Source organism: Anarhichas minor, unplaced genomic scaffold, assembly GCF_050575085.1.
Source record: "Anarhichas minor isolate MPS153535 unplaced genomic scaffold, ASM5057508v1 ptg000014l, whole genome shotgun sequence".
Taxonomy (NCBI): domain Eukaryota; kingdom Metazoa; phylum Chordata; class Actinopteri; order Perciformes; family Anarhichadidae; genus Anarhichas; species Anarhichas minor.
Window position 1 is genome coordinate 13,815,570 of NW_027466460.1, and position 21,870 is coordinate 13,837,439.

The 21,870-nt window shown below is 40.6% G+C and overlaps 2 protein-coding genes and 1 long non-coding RNA gene across 3 annotated transcripts; 1 reads left to right on the forward strand and 2 right to left on the reverse strand.

Moving 5' to 3' along the window:
* The first annotated feature begins 8,720 nt into the window (after positions 1-8,720).
* Positions 8,721-15,111, forward strand: LOC142950149 (ubinuclein-1-like). Its single transcript, XM_076092052.1, has 13 exons — positions 8,721-8,980; positions 9,637-9,709; positions 9,906-9,998; positions 10,274-10,408; positions 10,592-10,692; positions 10,807-11,398; positions 11,526-11,596; positions 12,230-12,359; positions 12,449-12,576; positions 13,099-13,224; positions 13,645-13,788; positions 13,906-13,956; positions 14,508-15,111. Exons 1-13 carry the CDS (start codon positions 8,721-8,723, stop codon positions 15,109-15,111), a joined length of 2,508 nt encoding a protein of 835 aa, XP_075948167.1.
* Positions 15,112-16,530: 1,419 nt separating this feature from the next.
* On the reverse strand, positions 16,531-18,064 carry LOC142950047 (uncharacterized). The gene is made up of 2 exons (XR_012954122.1): positions 17,282-18,064; positions 16,531-17,091 (listed from the first exon to the last, which is right to left on the reverse strand). It is a non-coding gene; the product is annotated as an uncharacterized LOC142950047 (long non-coding RNA).
* Positions 18,065-18,165: 101 nt separating this feature from the next.
* On the reverse strand, positions 18,166-20,496 carry LOC142950116 (uncharacterized). The gene is made up of 5 exons (XM_076092014.1): positions 20,469-20,496; positions 19,722-19,899; positions 19,204-19,279; positions 18,641-18,776; positions 18,166-18,554 (listed from the first exon to the last, which is right to left on the reverse strand). Exons 1-5 carry the CDS (start codon positions 20,494-20,496, stop codon positions 18,166-18,168), a joined length of 807 nt encoding a protein of 268 aa, XP_075948129.1.
* Between the last annotated feature and the right edge of the window lie 1,374 nt (positions 20,497-21,870).

The window sequence follows — 21,870 nt, forward strand, 5'->3', positions numbered from 1 at the left end:
ATCCTTCAGTGCGCTTTGTGCAGTCTGAAACCAGGAGAGGATGCCATTCCAATTAAAAGTGGAGGGATTTAATGTATTGATGTTTAGTTTCTTTTCCACAAATCTTTTTCTTGACACATAATGGAAGCTCTGATAATTTAGAAAAGGAAAGAACCCATTTCCAGGCAAGTGTTTTTGCTCCTTCTCTCCACGCAATTATAAACTTTTCCTACATCTAATTATGAGTGTGATTGTGCCTCGACAGGATATCGGGAGAAAATTCAACTGTGATTGATTTGGAGTTATTTTCTTTAAATTACCTCTTTTATAGATGTATGTACAGTATATATATATATATACAGTATATGTATACTTGTGTATACATATGTGTATATACAGGTATATATGTATATTTGTGTTTGTATATATATATTTGTGTATATATGTATATTTGTGTATATAGATATATATTTGTATATGTGTATATATGTTTATAGGTGATTAAAAGAAATGAACTCCAAATCAATCACAATTGAATTTTCTCCCAATATTCTGTGTATATATATGTGTGTGTATATATATATATACACACACTAAAACAACGTCAAACTTTCTAATTCAATTAAAAGTAACGTATCACCTGTTTTTCTAGAACGTGCTTATTACGCCAAAAGTGTTCGATGCTTGAAAGAGTCCAAAATGCCATTTTAATTGTTATCAGCGAGCCGGATCTCCCCCTCACTCTCCCTCTTTCTCGCTTTCTTATGCCCACCCCCACCCCCCTTTTTTTCCCTTGGCTGTCTTGGCACAAGCCTGCACGGAAATAGACCTAATTAACCCCCTACCCCACAGGGAAATCCGCTATGCAAATTAACATTTTCAAAATACAGTAATGATATAATTTGAGAAATGGTGATGCCAATTTTTCACGCACTGGCTCTTAAGTATTTGCATACACATTTTAGCTGCCCAATCAATACTGCTCTCCTCATCTCTTCATCATCTGGAAAGTGTGTGTGCACGTGTGTGTGTGTGGAAGGGAGGGGTTAAAACAAATGCTCAGATCTGATGGGCACAGAGGAAGAATGGATCAGCCTGTTCGGCCACTGGCTGGCTACTGGAGCCCAACAAAACCATCTGCCGGGAGTGAAATGGTGGAGGGGTGGAAGGAAGGAGGAGAAAGTACCGCACACACACACACACACACACCCAAAGAGCTCAGCTTAAAGCCGCTCTGTAAACGAGGAAAGATGTTTTAATTAGGAAGCAAGTTCACGCGCATCTCATTTAAATCACTTTAATGAAAAGCTCAGTCTGAGTGGCCTGAAATGAAAGTAGTGATGCTGCTTGAAACAAAGGTGTTTCCTTTGGTCCTGGTTTTCTAACCTTCCCCATGTCTCCCTTGTAATTCCAATTTACAGTACAAGCACCATTTTGTTTTACTTTGTATTTAAATATGTTTAACCTAATACAAATTATTTCTCTATAGTTCCCAAGTGTGTCCATATAACATTTGGATTACAAAAGGACCCTGAATATTCAGCCAGAACAGCCAATAACGATCACATTCATCAAGAGAAAAGCAATAGATCAGCTGTGTGCAGGCTGCACTTCATCCTATACGAGCTACGAGGTAGTCTAGGTACGAGCTGATCTGTTGATTGCATAGTTATTCCTGAAAGAGATGTGTAAAAACATCCTTAATGTTTCTACAATATACTCCATATCCTGTCACATGATTAATTCATAAGTTAAGGCATTGAACATAACACTGGGTAAAGAAATGTAAAGTCTACAAAGTAAAGTAGATCAGTTTTCTGGACATCTTTACAAAGGTGCGTTGGCAGTTTCATCATCGTTTGTCCATAATTTAATGAGCAGATCAAAGTGTTGGTGCCAGTAAAACTAACAATATATATATATTGCTAATCCTCAGCAGTTGCTTATATTACCAACTCTGTAAGTGTTTTCTAAACGAGTAAAGCGTTCCAGTCCAAATGAAACAACTAAATCCGGAGAGTTTTCAGTGTGTACATTGGATTACATTAGATTCTCATGTGATTCAAAGTCTGAAGGTGTTTCTTAAATCCTCTCTGATATGAACTACGAACAGGAACCCTCTTTCAGTCCTGGTTGGTTAAGAATTTATATTTGAGTGGAAACAACAGAGTTGTGCTTTGAGTTTAACAGTCTGGATTCTTTTTGTTGACACGCGAGCTTCAAGTTTTCAGAATTGTGTGCGTATATAGTTCCATTTTTTTTGTCTTAACAATGGAGAAAAAACCGTAGTGTATTTTTCAGGAATGTCACCACAGATTGTGATGATACAATATAAATATTGCAATACTTTCATCAGTGGGCGGTAGGCTCAATCACCATTGTCTTACCTCCTTTAGTGATCGATAGTGACTTAACAGTGTTCAAATAAGAAATCTCTGAGATTGCACTTTAACGTCTGATATTTGAAATCATTGATATCATCTTCATCCACTGATGAACTCTCAAGTGCATAGAGTTAAAGCTCTAGTATAAGTTACAACTACACACAGACTCAATTGACATAATGAAACGGAGCCACTTAACTGTGTAAAATCACTTAAACCTCAATTTTGTGGTTGCTGGAGGAAACAAAATGATCCTGCTATAAGGCCCTTTCTCTTTTACTCTACAACTAAAGTCCAGTTCTCTCTATTAGTCAAACAACCGCGTTTAGAGTCGTCTTTTTTCGTACAGCCTTTTCTTTTTTGTTCTCGTCATGACAGCGTGCGATGGCATGCAGCCAAAATGACAGGACAGTTTAAGCAATTAATGCTCAAAGATATCAGCCAGTGAGTGAACTCATTTCAGATAAACTGCCAGTCCACCAAGCGCCGCCTTATGATACCCTCTGGAATATCCCATCCTAACATATGCCTAATTGTTTACTACTGCTTGTTTACATAAATACAAAATGTTGCAGGGGAGGAGGGGAGAAGGGAGAGGGAGGGAGGGGGAGAGAGGAGAGTCAGTACACTTTAAAACAGAGCCGGAGAATTAATAACAATTTGTGGCAGATAATTACTTATCAATTAAAGCTGTTATCCTGCCTAATTAGGCAACGTTCATTAAATTCAGCCAATTTAAACCTTAATCAAAGTTAGCAGGGCCTGACAGCTGAGCGAGGTTCAGTGGAGGAGCGCCCCCCAGTGGAGGACAGGGGAGGGACCAGTCCCTCGGGCTGAGTCTGTGTGACACTTTCATTCATTTCATTTTGTAAAGCATTAAGAATGGATCACAATGAATGACTTTTTATATGTTTTTGAATTTTCCTTTGTTATTGTTATATTATTATTACTAATATTAGGCTACTGTTGTTGTTATTAATGTTATTATTATAATTATATGATGTACTACGATCCTTTACTGAAAGTAAAAGTAGTACTACTACAAAGTAAAGTACCAATTGGGCCTTTCAAAGTATTATATTAATATACATTATTATAATTATTTTGTTGTTGATGGAGTAATGTGTAAGCAAATATGAATGTACTAAACTTTGTAGAAGAATAAAACTAAATGGACGTACTAAAGTAAAACACAACCCGCTGGTGCTGAAACAGAGCCTCTCATTCTGCATTAACCCCTCAGTCCTCCGACTATCTGGGCCGTGTGTACACTACTTTTTGCTGTGGAGAAATTTGACTTTCCATAAACATATTTAGCTCTAATTTAGGAAAATCTGTGCCGCTGTAAGCACAAGATCAGCTGAAATAATGAAGTTCTGGAGCCGAGATTTTGATCCAGACGAGGCCTAAAGGTCGGGTGATAAAGTATGACCCAATGAATCTTATCAGCTGATCATTTGATTTGGTAATGCACACATTATGCACGTTGCCCAAAAAAAGTGACAGTTAATAAAATGACCTGGAGATCCACCGATAAGTAAAACGTTTATTGCAGTTTGAAGTTCTCAGTTTTACTTTGAAATAATCACCAGGAGCAGGTAATGAACAGCAGGTGTGTCAGTTCGGCTGATGATGTCTCAGGCCTAAACTTCAAGTAGTTTTTGGGAGTAACTCTACTCTAATGAAATAACCAAAAACATGTCCACCTATCGGGGCCCCTCCTATAATCCAGCCTTCAGTACAACTAATCGTTCTAAGTAGTTAAGCAGTACATTTACTGAGTTACTTTCCATCAGTGATGATGATGAGTATTATCATTATTATCATTATCATTAGTAGTAATAGTGTAAGAAGTACTCAGATGGTTGCTGAGGTACAAGTAGTCATTTAAAACTACTCTGTTAAGAGAAAATGTCCTTCAGCAGCAAATGAAAGGTTTAAGCTCTCAGCTATGAACAAATATGTTCTGATGTAAACATGTGTTTTCTAAAGAATGTGGTGATTTGTGATTAAAGTCATGTTGTGAATTAAATGTTAAAATGCTACAGTTGCAAAAAACGAGGCAAATAATAGAAACAATTTGAACATTTGATTCAAACAATAACCCAGAACGCATGAACGTTTAGTAGAATATCTGAGCATTTATAAAAGAAAACATGATTTAAGCAGTTCATAAGAAGGAGAGTCTACTTACGTTTGCCACTGACTATTCAAATTAATATTAATCAATTAACTAACAATATGAAAATCGTTTTTATTCTCTCAAAATAGCCCAAAATATACAGTAACAGTTACATTAATGGACAAATGTGCCGACCAACCCCGCTCACATTTGACCCAACTTTTAGATGAAATGATCCGGCACTCATCACACTTTCACATATTATATCAAAATGTAGCTGATTCTCATTAAGAAGAAGAAGATTTCTAATATTTCTATTATAAAACTAAAATGTTACCCTCAACAACAAAGTCGGTGACTTTTAGATGTTTTAACAAAGTAGATGAGTGCAGGTCAAGAATTTAACGTTCACTTTTTGTTTCTGTGACCAGAAAAATAGCTGTGTGTCAAACAACACGGACTCCTCTTCAAGAATCAAAAGTTAAAGTACTCATTATGCAGATTTTCCCCTTCACAAGAATATTATTATATTACTGATGCATTGTCAGCAGCAAGGTGGAGCATTTTTTAGTCATTCATACTGTTTAATCCATATAAACCATCATGTTTTATGAGCAGTTTATTGTATGTTAGAATTCCCAAAGTGACTTAAAAATGTAGCTGTTGAAGGAGCTTCATGTGACAGTTTATTATGTTGCCATAGTTTGCATTGTTAGCCCACTTTAGCACCGTTAGCTACGAGCCTCGGTTGCCATGTTGAGAGCCGTTGAGAGGCAATCGAAATGCTCCCAATGTTGGATGTTGCACTCTTAAATATATAAAAGGTGCAACATTTCACTTTGAAAGAGTAAAAGTACACGGTAGCAGAACATGGGAATAAGTACTTCAAAGGTGTTAAGAAGTTACTTTCTGATGATTATTATAAAACATAATTATTTTACAAAAGTCACAATAAATAAATCGACCCTCGTGCACACGTGACTGGAGGTGTGACTCACTCCTTCGCCCTCTGGCCCGACAGCTCTGCTGTTTTCAAGCCTCCGCTTCCAAGAGCTGCATGCTGTGGCCAGTCGACAACAAAGCACGCGCTTCTCGGGGGCGCCTCGGCACGAGGAACGAGTTAATTAATATTGGCTCTTGTTTGGTCTAGTTAATGAACGAGTGAATTATGCACCTCTGGGACACACCGCCTCCCCAATCGGTTTAAATTATCCCCCGCGCCCCCTCTCCCGACATTGTCCTCCAATTTCCCCACTTTGATCCTGCACTGATGGGGTCCCTGTCACCGACCAGACCACGACACACACACACACACACGGAGACCGAGGCTACCCCTGCCGTCTCCATCTGTCTGTCTTTGTCCTGCTCGGGTGTATTTTACTTCTTTGTCTCCAGCACATTTATTGACGCCTTTTTTCAACGCTTCTGTTCGACCTCGTCAGCTCAGGGTGGCAAATAACTTCCATCCCATTAACTCGTTAGAGAGGGGAGGCTAGTCAAACAAAGCTTGTCCGCAATCTGATCCTGATCCAAACATATACACACTCACGCATACACGCACACACACGCGCGCGCACACACACAGTCTTGTGGGTCAGAGAGGGGGAAAGAAAAAAAGATCCATATTATTTGCATTAAAAGCCTCGCACCGTGAAATTCATTTATAATTACAAAGCGGGGTGTAGTGTGTGTTATGCAGATCAGGGACACGTGAGGGTGTGTGTGGAGTGATTGGCTCGGATTGGTTATTTTGTGATATGCTAACACGGAATGTATGGTGACAGATTGCAATTATCCCGTTATTGTAATTGTCAAAGTCAATTCACTGCAGGCTGCATAACACAAAAAAAAAACCGACGTGGGATTCACACACGATTTAGATTTGGTTTGTTTGACCCTTTTATTTTCAATCTTAAAACAGTCTCTGCTGTAACAAACTGCTGTCTGGCCTTCACCCCGGGCTACACGGGGTTGTTTATTTATTATTTTTGTGCAAAGTGTGGATTTTATCTGTTATAACGTAAACGTTAAAGGATCTGGTGAAAGTGTATTTTTTAGATTCTGCAAAACAGTTCTAAAAGCACCAACTAGTGATTTCATTCACTGCTGACTGAGTTTAAGTGTCATCCTTATTTGAACACGTAAGCTACAGTTTCCTGCAAATAATATCTCTGTTTCATTGTCAGACGACACGTGGGGCTCCACCGAGTGTCCTGCGTGTGTGATGATCCCCTGAAGTATCTCAGCGGTCTCACACACACACTGGTTCCTCAGCTCTTCCTCGTGGATCTCCAGCGCCCCCGTGTGGTGAAGAAGGCGCAGAGCAGCTAATATGCCTGTCTGCACCTCCCTGTGAACAACAACATTAACACAATATAATAACAATAATGATAATAAAAACATCACTAATAACAATAATTATAAGAAGAAGAATATTAATAACAATAATGAAAAAAATAACAATAATAACTTTATATAGCTTCTTTTAAAACAAAGTTACAAAGCGCTTTACAGTAAAAACAAATAACAAAAGTACTTCCTATACACAGATATCCAGAGACTAATTCCAGAACACTACCCTGAGGTTTGTCTTTGTGTTAGTTAGTTTAACATGAAAATGCACCATGTGAGCACAATATTAAAGAAGAAATGAAGGTGTTGGGCTGCTCTACACCTCTACAGACTGAATGATTTAGGACCAAAATACACCTCTGATCTGCTTCTACCTTATGAACCATCCCGACCCCTTAGGTCGTCTGGGACCGGTCTACTTTCTGTTCCCAGAGTCAGAACTAAACAACGAGAAGCAGCATTCAGTTTTTCTGCTCCACATATCTGGAACAAAGTCCCAGAAAGCTGCAGGTCTGCTGAGACCCTCGGCTCCTTTAAATCAAGATTGAAGACTTTTCTGTTTGCTGCTGCCTTTAATGGAACCAGATTCAAGGATATTAATCAATTTCCTGCATTTCTGCATTTTACTACTGTACTTTATTTCTTACACTGCTTTTTAGTGTTTTAATGACTGTTTTTAATGTTTCAATGAATGTTCTTAATTGTTTTTAAATCTCCTTTTCTTTTGCCTTATGTTTTGATGCTTTTAATGGTTTTATGTGAAGCACTTTGAATTGCCTTGTTGTTGAAATGTGCTATACAAATAAACTTGCCTTGCCTTACGGGACATCGTCCACTATTATTTGCAAGCTAAGTAATCAAACTACCCTAAAGGAACTGACATAAAGTAACCCTTCGTGGCTTTTGTGGACCCTGGATGGGTAACCTACATTCAAAGCTCTGAAACCCTTCAAAATAAAAGTGTGTTTCTGACGTGTCCAGGTGGATGGAGGATGATTTCCATCTCCTCAGCATGATATGCTGACAGGTGGCAGCAGCAGAAATCCACTGCAGCTGTATCTTTGTGCTGATGTTGAACATCTGCAATGCATACATCATCAATACCCTGATGGCTTAACAGTTGTAAGATGTAAAATAAATTAAATAAATAAGGGGGTGCTTTAAAGCTCTGGACTAAGAGGAGTGTAGCCTAAAGAAAACATAGCAAATGTTTCTTTTTCATATCTGCACTTTGTATTAGAATGACGCTGCACAGACTGTTCATAGAAATATGTCAACATTTTTTGGGGGAAAGGGGTTTATTTGCTCATCTTTGTAGCAACATATTATGAACTGCCGGTTAGCTTAGCTTTGCTAAAGGACTGGAAACAGGGCGAATGTAATTATTGGCTCTGTTCAAATGTAAAAAAAACAAAAAACAAAAAAAACTCTCTCTTTTCTCTCTCTTCGGTTTTTGTTTAAACAAAACGAGATTCTAATTATTTGTGAGTGTTAAAGGTGCAGGTAGGTGGATTTTGGTTACGGGTCACATGCTAGCTGTTTCACATGTCCTGCGTTTAAGTGCTAAAATAAGCTAAATCAAATTGGAAGGATGAAGGAAAGTAACCAAAACAATTAAATGTGTTTTATTCATGTAAATAACAACCTTACAACTTATTAAAGATAAGAATAAACTACTATCCTTTGGCGATATTTAACATATATCAGAGCTAAGCCTGTATAACTGACATATCAAGTTTTCAACGGTGTCCAGAGTAGTTGTGACGCAGCTGAGCACGTGCGTGCTCAACCACGTGACTCGAGCACACCTGCATCTATTTCTACTTAATTAGGCCCTTGAAGCGTCGTTCAAACACACACCGGGGAGCCTGCGGTCAGCTGTGATGGCTGAGTCTCGGAGGGTTCAGTTGACTACGTTGTCCTGTGATTATGGACCTTCGTCCCCTGGCGGACCGGCCTCGGACCAGAAGCCTCCGTCAGGTGACCTGCAGGAGGAGAAAGACGGCGGTTCAGGTGGAGCCGCCGACACCGGCACAGTCCGGCTGGAGGTCGCGTTATTTGAGGCCGATGAGAGGAGCTTTCCGGAGTTCAGCTACAGTCAGCTCGTTGACAACAAGGTGGGATTTTTATCCGAATTTAAAAAGTTAATTGATGGTTTTAACGGTCTGGGCTGCAATTCAATAATCTGGCTTCAACAAAAAATAACTAAATCAATCCACAGGTCAATCTCACATCTTGAATTAACAAAATAAAATACAATGAAGGGGTCATGACTGGACTTGTATCAATAAAGTTTTTCAATAATTTACAAACAATTGTGGGTTACAGCTGTAAAAGACCGATTGCTGTTTTATATTTAAATTTTTGTTCATGTCAGATCAATATCATGATTGATAATAATGCAAATACCTTCTGATGGGACATTTTAAGACTCTTATGATTGGTGTTTGTCATTGTTTGACTATTTACTGAGTGATTCTCACTTACTTAAAATGCCATATGCTGTTTTAGTCTTTTTTTTTTTAAAAAGAATCCTTTTGCAATACATATTGTATTAGAAAATTCAATATTACTTTTATTATTTTGCCTTTTCTGTTGAGTTGTTTTGCACCAGCTGCCTTTTCCTCTAAAAAGCTTCTCATCAGAATGATTGGAGACTCTGCACCAATGAGTGTGTATACGATCACCTTTGTTCATGTGACACTCTGACAATCTGTCCGAGATTATATGCTACGCTAAATGTGCGACATTATGACACAGAACTGTTTTTTATTATTGTTTTAATGGTTTTTAGATGAGCAGATTTAAAGAGGACGAAAAGAGGGACAACGATGAGGTCGCTACTATTTCAAAGAAGTTGGAAAAGAAATATGTGAGTACTTCTTTATTTATTTTTGCAAACCTGCATTATTGGTAAATATAATGAAGACTGGGGTCCTGTTTTGAAACTGTTACGTTCGTTTGAATTGGACTACTGACTCTCTGTCTGAGTAAACTCAAACTGAACTCAAATCAGAATGATGTAATTTACAAACAGCACAACAGTATTTTGCATCCTCTCTTTGCAGGGTGGTAAACCTAAGGAGGACCGCATTCAGGACTTGATTGATATCGGATTCGGTTATGATGAAGAGGATTCTTTCATTGACAACTCTGAGGCTGTGAGTCACACATTTGAAACCCCCATAGTGTATTTTCTATATCTGCATCTTTGAAGACCGTTTTGATATATCTAGGCCTTTTGTTTTTACTATAATTATTAGGATTTCTGGCTCATAAATGTGTTGGCTCTGTTCATATTTGTTCCCAATTTGGACGTTTAGAGGTCCATCAATCTGTCTCAACCTCTTCTGTGGCGTATTCATTTTAATATCTTTCTTATTGACTAAATCTATTTGAATGAAATTATAACATTATTTCTGGCTGGTCTCTGTAGTACGACGAATTTGTGCCGGCTTCCATCACAACCAAATTAGGTGGATTCTATGTAAATATGGGCATGCTGCACTTCCGCCGGGCTTCTGAGACTGAGGACCTCGCGACCGAAGAGGAAACACTCGAGCCCTCAGAAGTAAGAAGTGCATCTCGGAATAAAACAAAAAAACAAAACATGGAAAGCATTGAAATGGATGTTTTGTTGTTCTCTGGGAACAGATTTCAGTTTAAGAAGACATTTTTCAATGCTGTTTCATAAGTGACTGTTTTGCCAAAACTGTTCTTTGTACTAAAGTTTCCAACACATTCAAATTTTTAGAAAAGTAGCGTCAATGGAGGACGGGATAAGCTGAAGAAGAAGAAGAAGAAGCGCTGCAGAGAAGGTGGAGCTATCATGACAAATATGGATCCCAACTCAAGGTGAGGCTGACCAAAGGTGTTTCCACTCCTCTATAGAGCCAGTTAGACTTTTGACGCTCGAACATTTCAATTTGATCAGATTCTCTCATAGGCGTAACGTGTCTTATCTTGCAGCATGTTGTCTGAAATCGGACCGGACGACGAGATGAGGAAGAAAAAGAAGAGAAAGGCTGCCGGCACATTGAGCGTCACCAGCATGCTGAAGAAGTTTCAAAGGGAGAAGGAGAAGGAGCGTCAGAAGAAGGAGAAAGCAAATCAGAAGAGTGCTGCCATCATGGCTGCCGTCACCATCCCTCTGTGTCCGGCAGACGCAGGCGGGGGCGGAGGGTCGGGGTTGACTGACCCGCTCCTCAGTTTAATCGGCTCAACCAATGACCACGCCCTTATCCAAGCGGCCAACGCGGTGGATTTCGATATCGATTTAGACTCTTTATTAGACGTCACCGAACAGACTTCGTCACCTAAGATGGCGGCACAACCTGCGACCGAGACGCAGCTGTTCAGGTCCAAAGCGGACGATCCGCCCCAGCCCGATGCCGCCCCTCAAGTCCAACCTCCAAAGCCGGAGACCAACTTGCAGCTGAAGCCTCAATCAGAGCAAATCCAGCCCTCGTCACAAAGCAGCTCTACCTCAACTCATCAGTGCGTCCCGCTGCCAGAGGGACTTCCCCCACGACTGGAAGACAGCATACGAAGACTCATGGCAGTAAGAGATGCGTTTTGTTACTTGTGTATGCTGAAGCCAAGTAACTTGTGTTTGAGAGATCAGTTGTAGTTGGACAAGTGCATGGATGGATGGATGGATGCACGCGTGACGTGCACTCATTTTTCAGGTTGCCAAGACGTCTGAGGGAGAGTCTAAGCTCAAGTTCTTCACTCCAGAAATCAACTCGGTCCTGCTAGAGTGAGTTATGGAACAACACAGATGAAGCAAACACTCAGAATCCAGTTGTGAATGTCAAAACATTGCTGCTGTTCACACTGATCTAAGGTTCAGAGGTCAAGATTTCTGCTAATTGTGCGTCACCTACCGTTTTATATTTTTAGCCACGCTAGCAATGTGGCTGCTGTGAAGGCGATGTCCATCTGACAATATCTTAGCTTCTGGATTACCATGTGGGACAAACAGTCATGTCTCCCTGAGGATGAATTATGAATGATTGCTTAACCTTTTGATTTAATGCCCTCCATCAGGTCAGAATTTCAAGGTGTCCAATACTGTGGTTTGTGAACACATACCTGCAAAACTAATAACATTCCCATCAGAGTCGGTTGCACTTTGTGTTTTGTGTGATAATCCACAGACCTTGATGTGAGCAGTTTCATGTAGGAACTATTTTCTGTCTACCGAACTACACCCGCCCACTGTATCGCCACGCAGAAGGAAGCGTACATCTCATGGACGAGAGGCCCGTGTGCTCACAAATCAGACCATCTCTAGCTTATAACCATGCTGTGAATCATGTATATTCTTTGCTTTCGCTGTCCATTGTAATATCAAACACGGTTTCAGCTCTCTCCCCGTTTATTGATCCAGTATCGAGGTGCAGTGTCGGGAGCAGGGCGTCCAGCTGCGCTCCAAGGTGTACACGCACCTGTCGTCCTTCCTGCCCTGCAGCAGAGACACGCTCCTCAAACGCGTAAAGAAACTGTTTCTCGCGCACACGGTGAGCTTGTTGAATGTTTGTCACGGGTCGTACGGGTTGTTCGAGGTTTCTGTCCGCGTGTGACTCGCTTCTTGAATATTGACGCTGAGAAGGAGGAGCCGCCAGATGTGGACGATCCCATGCAGAAACTGAAGGAGGCCATCGGCAGAGCTATGCCCCAGCAGATAGCGTGTTTCAACCAAAACTGCCAAGTGTATGAGCAGGTCAAGGCTTTAAAGTAAGTTCATCTTGTGTAATAGGTATGGAAACATATCATAAATAATGAATACAATAAAAACAACAATGTAGGGAGTTATTTTCCAGGAGTCTATTCTTTCATACTGATTGACGTGACGTTAAAAGTGTAGAGATGCTGACTTGAAATGGCCAAAAACAAGTGATGGAATACCTGCTATAAAACTATACATAACCGACCAACAGTCCACATAAGGTGGCTGTAAATGCATTCAGTTTGATCTTTTACTAGCTATATGTAAAATCTACTGATCTTGCTTCAATCAAAGCTGTTACTCCCTCTTCAGGCATTTATTTTATAGATCTTATTAGAATCATCGGTGACGTTTGAAATGTCAATATTTGTTTCCCAATAAACATTTCTGTGCAGCTAATATCCAAGAATTGCCGTATCTATAATTTAATGCAGTGCATATCTGTCTCTTTTCAAAGAGTTTGTGCTCATTGGAGATGTATATATCTTTTATTTTTCTATCATCTTGGATTCTCCTTATGTCCATGTCAGGGCCACAGAGGAGGAGAAAGAAGGGAAGCAGAAGGTGAATGTTGGCCCAGAGGACAATGTGGAGGAGAAAGGTGGGAGAAGAGGAGGCGGTCCTAAGAAGTCGTTCAAATGGAACGAAGAGATCAGGTCAGATATGATAAAGATCCTTTGAAATGTTGGTTAAAGGAATATTTCACCCACGAAACGACCGTTTGTATATCAATTACTCGTCGCATGTTACCTGGAATTCATGAAGAAATAGTTCCTCTTGCATGCCGCCACGGTGACCGGACTAAATCCTTATTGAATTGAAGTAAATGGAAGCCGCGTTAACAGCAAAACTATTCCAAGACATCGGCTCACAAACTCACAACTTGTGCAGTAAAACTCGTATCATTTAAATCACTGCACGAGTTGAGTTTGTAAACGGATGTTTTGATATAATTTTGCTGTTAAAGGCAATTGACCTCAATCCAAGACTGTTTTTTTTTTTTTAAGTAACATGCTTAAGTGCACATTATGCCGTGTTTACTTTCTGCCTATTTGATCACATTTTCTCTCCTACAGGGGGAGCTTGTGTGAGGTGTTAAGGGTGAGAATGGAGAGGTATAAGAAGGAAGGGACAGGGAGTCAGGAGACTGAGCACCACCTGAAGACCATGTTGGACAATGAGGTCCAACCGCTCTGGCCAAAGGGGTGGATGCAATCCAGGTATGTGACACTGGTGCAACTTCACACAGTCGCTTGTAAAACCCCGATTTTTCATAAAGGTACTCCTGTACTGATTGTACATGCAGACACGTCCTTACTCAACACTTGTTTCTTCAGGGTGCTGATCAGGGAGAGCAGGAAAATGTTGAGCCTCTTCACGTCATTACCGTGAGTACAATGAGGAGTTAAGCTCCACCTACTATTTTTTATTTATGTGAATTCCTAGAACAATGTATTCTTAAACCACAGTTTGTATGAAATCTTACGAAAAGTTAATAATTTCACGCAACACGTGTTAAGACTACGGTCTTTACAAAATGAATTTCCGTCTTCACAGGAAACTACTCGGTTGGCTTTAGGCCACATAACTACTTGGTTAAGTTTAGGAAAAGCTGGTTGTTTGGGTTCAAATGACTACAGTGCCGCGAAAACATCGACTTCTCTTTTAACGCAGAGAATGAAAGATCACTGGTAGCTGTTTATACTTCCTCATTAATGATTACGTTGGTAACATACAAATTCATTTGGAATATTTGCGAATTACGGGGCATTGTTTTTCGTTGCTATCACTACGAATGCTGGCTGAGACCAGCCTGTCTAGAAGCAGTTAAAAGCTCCTGAAGATGTCATGAGAAGTCAATTTGTTAATTTTTTTTAATTTTTTTTTAAAAAGGATGTCCAAAAATCAAATCTCCTTGATGTCTCACTTGTGTTTTTAGAGTAAAGAGGGCTCGGCCTGAGAAGAAGCAGCCGTCTGTCGGTGGCCCCCGCGCTACGTCGGACGGCTGCAGCGTTCTCCAGGGGCCTCCGCCACTGAGAGGACTCGCCCAAGAGGCAGCCGACGTCATTATCGTGAGCTCAAATAGCAGCAACTCTACGTCGCTCGGCACTGAGAAGAAGGAAGCCGCTGCCTTGAAAAGGGTTGAGAGTGCAACGGGCGAGGTGGCAGTGGATGCTGGTTCCTCTACACCCGCGAAGGCGGACAAACCTCCGGTCAACGTCACATCTGCTCCAAATCGGTCACTTCTGGATCTCCTCGCCGATCAAGCGCTGGCTCGGGAGCAACCTTTCTCCGTTTCCCAGGAGCTCATAGCAGCAGCTGTTGCGAAATACAAACGTTCAGTTCAGCACTGGAGCTTTGGGGTGGACACCAAAAGTCCTCCTTTTCTTTCTCCTCCTCCTCCTCCTCAGTCCAGCCCAGTCGGCTTCCCAATGAGTGGGGTGTGTCATGTTGTTTTGCCCAATTTGCTGCAGGTTGCCAGGCACATGGATGCCAGCCATGTGCAGATCATCTCTGATGACGAGGACATTACTACCCAATGACGGTGCAGATTTACACACGGTACGTTTTATTCATTTATATTTTGTAGATGAAACTTGGGTGATCTTACAGTGATTCACTTTGAATTGGGCAGAGTGTTTAAAACACCATAAAGATGGTCAAATGAATCAATTCCAAGCGAAACGGCAGACTTTACGTCCATGCAGATCAAGCAAAAACCTATATTTACCTGCTTACATTAGATTTGGTTGAAAGCTCATGAAAAAGCCAGTCAGTAAATCTTTATATTATACAATTTTCTAATAACAGCATCAATCTGATTAACAGCTAAATTACCATTGGTAGTCTCTTTTTTTAAGATGATACAACGCAACAATCAAAGCAGCTGAAGGATGCATCTTTTTACTTTGGTGCCAAAGTGCAACCCAAAGATTTAGTTTTGTGCTTTTGAACATGGATAATAAGTCTTGTATGTGTTGTGCTTTTGTTTCTGGCAGCAGTTTCCTTGGCGATGGACTGGACACAGGAGTTACAATACCAGAATCGGCTGTGGAAATGAGCTGAGCTAATATTAATTTGTCAAGTTGTGGTTCTCTGCCAAAGATGTGCCGTCATGTCCTCTCTGTTTGGATGAGTGTGTCATCTGAGAGAAAAGAGTTAATTCTTGTGGTTTTGCCCCATGAAGGGAGAAGTGGTACGTGTACTGATGACTCACTCGTTATGTTTCTCATCAGTGAGAAACCTCTGAAGAGTCACCAGTGATAACGAGCCTTTCGCTGACTTGTATTTGTGAATGATTTACTTTAAATAAATAAATATTAAAAGCTTACATGTTATGTAGCCATGTTTTTATTTATTTATTTATGAGACGGCGCAACTGAGCCATCCTACAAAAAAAACCACACGCCTACTTATGCAGCACTATTCACATGCTGATGTTATATTTATGCTAGTTTATTTACTTTGCTGGTTATTTTATTTTTTACTTCATTATGCAATATCTATATTTTATGTGCAATAATGTGAATCCAACCAGTCTGTTTACTATTATTTAGTTTTTTCACCATTTTATTTATTATATCTTGTTTGTTTACTGATGTCTCTTGTTGTTGTACTGTCTCCTTCACTGCAGATGTCCCTGCTGTGGGAGTAAAGGATTAGTAAAGGAGTATCTTATCTCAAAAGATCTTATTAACTCCGTCATTCAGCGTTTGGAGAATGTTTCTCCTTTTTGTCTTTCCACCATTTTCTCCTCTGCTTTAGAAACTCTTCAGTCCTCCTCCCTTCACCTGAAGAGTTCTCTTAAGGGATAATATGCTTTCTGAATAACCTCTCTATTTACCAGGATCTTGTCTCAACTGTAATAATTATCTAATATTTTGTCGGGAGCAACTCTTTGTTTTCGTAAGCTCCATGAATGCGGCCCCAGGTGCTTTGCAATGTTAAAAAAAAACTGTAGATGCCTTACTTTGATGTTTCTTTATACTACAGAAAATTGAACATATGTACACAGGAGACTGAAACATGGTTTGGTAAAGGATGCAAACAGTCCATAAACATCCTCTGGCAAGGGAGGTGGACCGATAACAGCATGGTCCTTGATCATTACATTGTACATGACTGTTTTCTTTCTAGAGCAGCTTTCAGTCTGGAAGATATGAAAGCGAAGTTTTGTGCAGATTACAAAGAGGCCAGTTTATTAACCTTCTGTAAGAACATGTACCTGGGCAGAAGCTCCCAAAAAGAGAACTTCATCTGCTTCTAATGGGACCTGAGATGTTGAAAATGAATTTGAAAAATAAGACGCTAATATGAAACGGAGCCATTTGTACAAATGAAGAGAGACACAAAACGACGAGTCGTCCCTGACGGACGTTTCTCACAGCGGGAGCCGCTCATCCAGAAAGCGTGGAAAGAAGAATCCCAGGTCACGTTGACTTGTTTGAGGCTTTACAGCAAGTTAATCATCTGAATCAGCAAGACGGCCAACAGGAAATGTTCATTACAGCCGTTTGTAGTTCCTGGAAAGAGGAAGAGACAAATTAATTCAACCAATACAGGAATTCTTACTTATTTATACTCAAATCCTCTTTTGATTATGCAAGATAACGGCGCAAAACATTTCTCAGAAATTCAGGAAGGAAGACAAGTTTAAACATTTGCATTAGAACTCCTTTAAAGAACAATGGGACTGATGACATGTAGACGTACCACGGCCAGGAAGGACCTCCACCTCCACTGTGAAGTTTTTCTGTCCGAGACGTCCTTCTGCAAAGGCTGTGTATCTCCCAGCATCCTTTCTGCTTGAGTGAGTGGGCAGGACAACCACCTGTCCATCTCTGAACCACGTGACTAACGGCTGAGGGTTTCCTCTCACCTCGCAGCTGAGACTCGCTCCCTCTCTCACCTGCAGCTTTGTAGGACACATCAGCTGTGGCCCAACTGAGAGAAAAGACAAGTCAGAATGAGGGAGGGAAAGACGGTTGATCGAAAAGCAAGATGGATGTATGTTTCACAGAAGAAATTAGGTGAGAGGACGTGAGATATTAAAAAGATGAAAAGACTTCTTAACTGGAGTTGATGTATTTTTTCCAACTGTTTTTTGTCATGAGTTTTTGCACCGCCAAAAAACATCAACCAATCACGTTGTGTGGAACGGAAATATTAAAAGTGTACACTATAGTGTACACTATAACACAGAGGCTCTGCAATCCGAACATAGATGGCAAATTACTCCTTTCAACCTTGACAAAGGCAGTGCATACCAGATCCACTTTCTTCCGTTACCTTTTACAATAAAAGCCCTAGGTAAACACATGTGTAACTATTTACAAGCATAACGTGAAGTCACTAGGAGCGTTTTTGCAAAATGTAAACTCAATAAACTAGCTCACAGTAGCTGAAACCAAACAATGTACCTCATACTCTGCCAGACGCTGCTCTGGGTCAATAGGATCTCGGTAATTAGTCATTTGGCTACGCAAATCTATTCAAACCTTTTAATAAATAAGTGTTGCAACTGTCGCAGATTTGCATTGCTGCCAGTGTCAATAGTTTTGATGCAAAGTATTTTGCGTTTTCGTGTCGTTTATTCGTCACACCCCGCGGTGTGTAAAAGCCTTTCGAGGTAAAAATGATACAAACTCACAGTACACAGTGGTGGTGATGTTTTGTGACGTCACCACTGGAGGGAGCTGTGGTCCATCAGGTCCCAGTTCTAGCTTTGCTTCACACCAGTACTGGACTCCATCGTCCTCTTTACTGAGGGTGATGTTTAAAGAGAAGATGTCAGTCAATGGTTTCTTCTCTGTGTCGTTGATGTTGGACTGTTGTTGACTCAGTACTGTCCGTCCTCTGTAGAAGGTCACAGTGAGGTTTTCAACAGGAGCCACGTCCTCTACTGTACACTGCAGAGTGTTCTGCTGACCCTCAAACATCGGCCCAGTGGGGTCAACAAAGCTGATGGACACACTACGTGGAGGCTCTGTGGAGACAGATCAACATATAAAACCAAAAGAGGAAAGAGGATTCTTTTTCTAACACGTCAGAAAGAGAAATGTCTTCACTCACTGTAGACTGTTAGAGGGAGATGAATGTCGCACGGTCCCTGTTCAGATAGTACGAAGCACGTAGGCCTGATGCTCCAGTCAGTCATGCTGTCAACACGCCAGACCTGAAACCGATCCGTCGTGAGATCAGGATCTGCCTAGAGTTGCAGAAGATCACAAATCACAAAGCTATAGGATTCTGTTCCAATGGTGGCTTCAATATAACGTTATGTGGGGCGGCCAGCTGGTCTCCAGCATTCGGAGCTACGAAAAATAATGGCGCTCTTTTGTTGGACTTCTGTTCTAGTCATTAATTGTCAATAACACAAGAACAAGAACAAAGTCAAAGACAAAATTAACTAACTTTCCTTTAATAATTATCTGCTTTTTTATTCAGACAACATTAATTACAAAACTAAAAATGTTTTGAGAAGAAATAAGTTAACATTTTGCAATAACTGTTGTTTCTTACAGTAGTTTATTCTTGGGGACTCCAGTCTGTAGTCCTTGAATGTTAAACATGTCGGTAGGCTGAGGGTTAAGCTAACAGGGTTTTCAAGTCATATATTAGAGAGCATTCATTACCCGTGAGACTACCCAACCAAGCTGAGAGAAGCCAGTCCTTGATAAAGAGCAGTTCGCTGTGACTGGATCTCCGAACCTGTGACAGGAGAGTTGACAGTTAGTTTACATACATTTACACAGAAACAGGGTAAAAGTACGCTTCTCAGTGAGGTCAGTGGTAACACAAATAAAAAATGCGTGCATGCTATCAAAGTATAGGAGCAAGCTTTTTTATGTTTGCTTGACTTTTAGTGTCTGCATTTGTGCACAATTGGGCAAAAGTCAAATTATTTTCATTTGTCTGCGTTGCTTGGCTTTTCTCCGTTTTCTTTAACACTTGTTTAAATGTGCATCGGCTTCCAAACAAGCGCAGATTAATGGCAGAGTTTTATAATGTGTCTCATTACTTTGGCGCAAACGTGTAAATCTCCTCCACCCCTGAGACTCTTTTGAAATGAAGGAAAGAAAGACACAGAACCCTTTTAACTTCTGAGCCACCGTACCTCACTGAAATAATCACCGTGCTGTTCCCGACATACCTGACCACCAGAGTGGGGGGAGACAGCGTCAGAGGGCAGCCGACTTCTCCTGTTGTCTCTGAGTCACCGGGGGAAGGAGAGGGTGGAGATGGGAGGATTGTCGGAGACGGGGAGGGAGGTAACATGTGCCATGGAAGAGGTGGAGCAGGTGTGAAAATGGAAACAGGGGAGGAGGTAGCTGAGGTCACGGGAGTGGTCAGGGAGAGGAAGAAAGACACAATAAGTCACTTTATGAATAAATATAACTCAAATGCTCATCGGTGTGGCGTGGAGGAGTTTCACTACAGTCATGTTTAGAATAGACACTACAGGAAAAGGTTATTTCTCTCAAAGAATACACATTTCATAATCTTTAATCATCTAAACTAAGTAGATATAAAATACATTGGAGCTGATCTGACTCTAAACGGTATACAGTATATATACTATATATATTTAAGTATCTGTCACGTTCATCACAGATAAGAATCTCTGCTTCTGTTCATGTTGTCTGTATGAACTCATTTCCCCCGTCTTTACACAATACAGGCAAGGGTCAATTGAATTTTGCCATCTCGTGAAATAATACTCCTATTTAGCAGATCTATTGTGAACCATTGTTTCGTAGCGCGCTGAATACACCCAGTGTGTTCCTCTGAGGAAGGAAGGACACCCTGCCCAAGTCAAAGAACTCGCTCCTCTTTTCTATGACCATTGTTCCACTGCACCCCGAGGTTGTTCTGCTGCCTATCAGATGACCTCACTCACAGTAGCGCTCTGGAGTGGGCGTCGGCATATACCGGCCGTCAGAAATGTATTAGTCATGTTTCCCACATGCCAGTCTGCAAAATGAGTGGCACAAGACAACTGCCAGGTTACGTCTCTATCGACAGTCTCATCTTCAGAGCCGATATAAAAGTCAAAAATCAAAGTGAAACTATTTTTCCAGCTCATATTTCAGTGATGGAAGAAGCACCGGGATCCATCACTGAGGTATAAGTAACAATATTACATCTGCATTCAAAATGTTCAAGTAAAAGCATTGGTAGCAAAAATATATTTTGAGTATTAAAAAAAGAAAGAATAGATGCTTTCAGAGGGTTATTCAAATGTTGGATTGTTATCATTGATGCATTAACATTTAACCAGCATTTAAATACTCTACTAATCTTTGAATCTACTTTATGAGGTCATCTGTTAATCATTTCATCATTCAATTCATTTTTGTGAAGATCCAAATACATCAAAATAAGTATATCACATAGCACCATATTGACATATACTGTACACGTACTACAGATTAAATGACGATCCTCTCTACCTGAGGTTCCCAAACTCAACTACAGTGTTTCTACAAAGAATCTGAGCGACCACGAGTTAAGAGAGTGAAACAGAAGACCTCTTTAGTCCTCTGTCAATGTTTAAAAACGCCACAATCTGAGACGTAAAAACCACTGTTTGGTTGACCTGCTTGCACTTCAGTGATATTCACAACCTGTTGCAAGTGCATCACTCACAGCAGAATTTACTGTGAGGGATCACAAGCCCAAAAAAAACGTTAGTGTTTCAAACTAGTCGGTATCATGCTCTCTGCGCTGACTGTTTCCTGTTTCTGACTGTTTCGTCTCATTGAACCATCGAGCTGTCATTTCACTCACCTGAGCTGATCAGGCAACACAGCAGAAGCGCGATTGGCCGTCCAGATGCACACATCCTTCATCGGGTTCCCTGGCTCAAAATATATCTCTCTCTCTATATATATATATATGTATAGATAATATATATAAATATAGTCACTGTCTGTGTGATGCTGGCAGTAACAGCCTAAGTCTTCTGAGAAAACATGGGGAACTTCAGGTTTTTATGTGAGTGTGGGTGTGTGTGCATGTGCTTTTTTTTTTCTTTTTTTCTTTTGCTTGAGTGTGTCTGAAGCTTTGGCCTCTGAAACCCACCATGGGCGTTCTCTGTTAGTAAATCAAGAGAGGAAGGAAGGGAGGGTCAAGAATAATGCTGTGTGTAGCGCTGCAGCACAGAGGGCACCGATGAGTGTGTGTGTGTGTGTGTGTGTGTGTGTGTGTGTGTGTGTGTGTGTGTGTGTGTGTGTGTGTGTGTGGTTACACACAGATGGGCTGCTGTAGGGGCTGATTTCTCACTTCTAACATATTGCTAA

Excerpts from the sequence above, each read along its gene's own strand:
- LOC142950149 (XM_076092052.1), top strand. The coding sequence starts at position 8,721 with ATGGCTGAGTCTCGGAGGGTTCAGTTGACTACGTTGTCCTGTGATTAT. Across the intron at positions 9,710-9,905 it reads AGAAGTTGGAAAAGAAATAT|GGTGGTAAACCTAAGGAGGA; the intron begins GTGAGTACTTCT and ends CTCTCTTTGCAG. Across the intron at positions 13,789-13,905 it reads AAGGGGTGGATGCAATCCAG|GGTGCTGATCAGGGAGAGCA; the intron begins GTATGTGACACT and ends TTGTTTCTTCAG.
- LOC142950116 (XM_076092014.1), bottom strand. The coding sequence starts at position 20,496 with ATGCCGACGCCCACTCCAGAGCGCTACT. Across the intron at positions 19,900-20,468 it reads GCCCACTCCAGAGCGCTACT|CTACCTCCTCCCCTGTTTCC; the intron begins GTGAGTGAGGTC and ends CCGTGACCTCAG. Across the intron at positions 19,280-19,721 it reads CCCCCCACTCTGGTGGTCAG|GTTCGGAGATCCAGTCACAG; the intron begins GTATGTCGGGAA and ends CTCCTGTCACAG.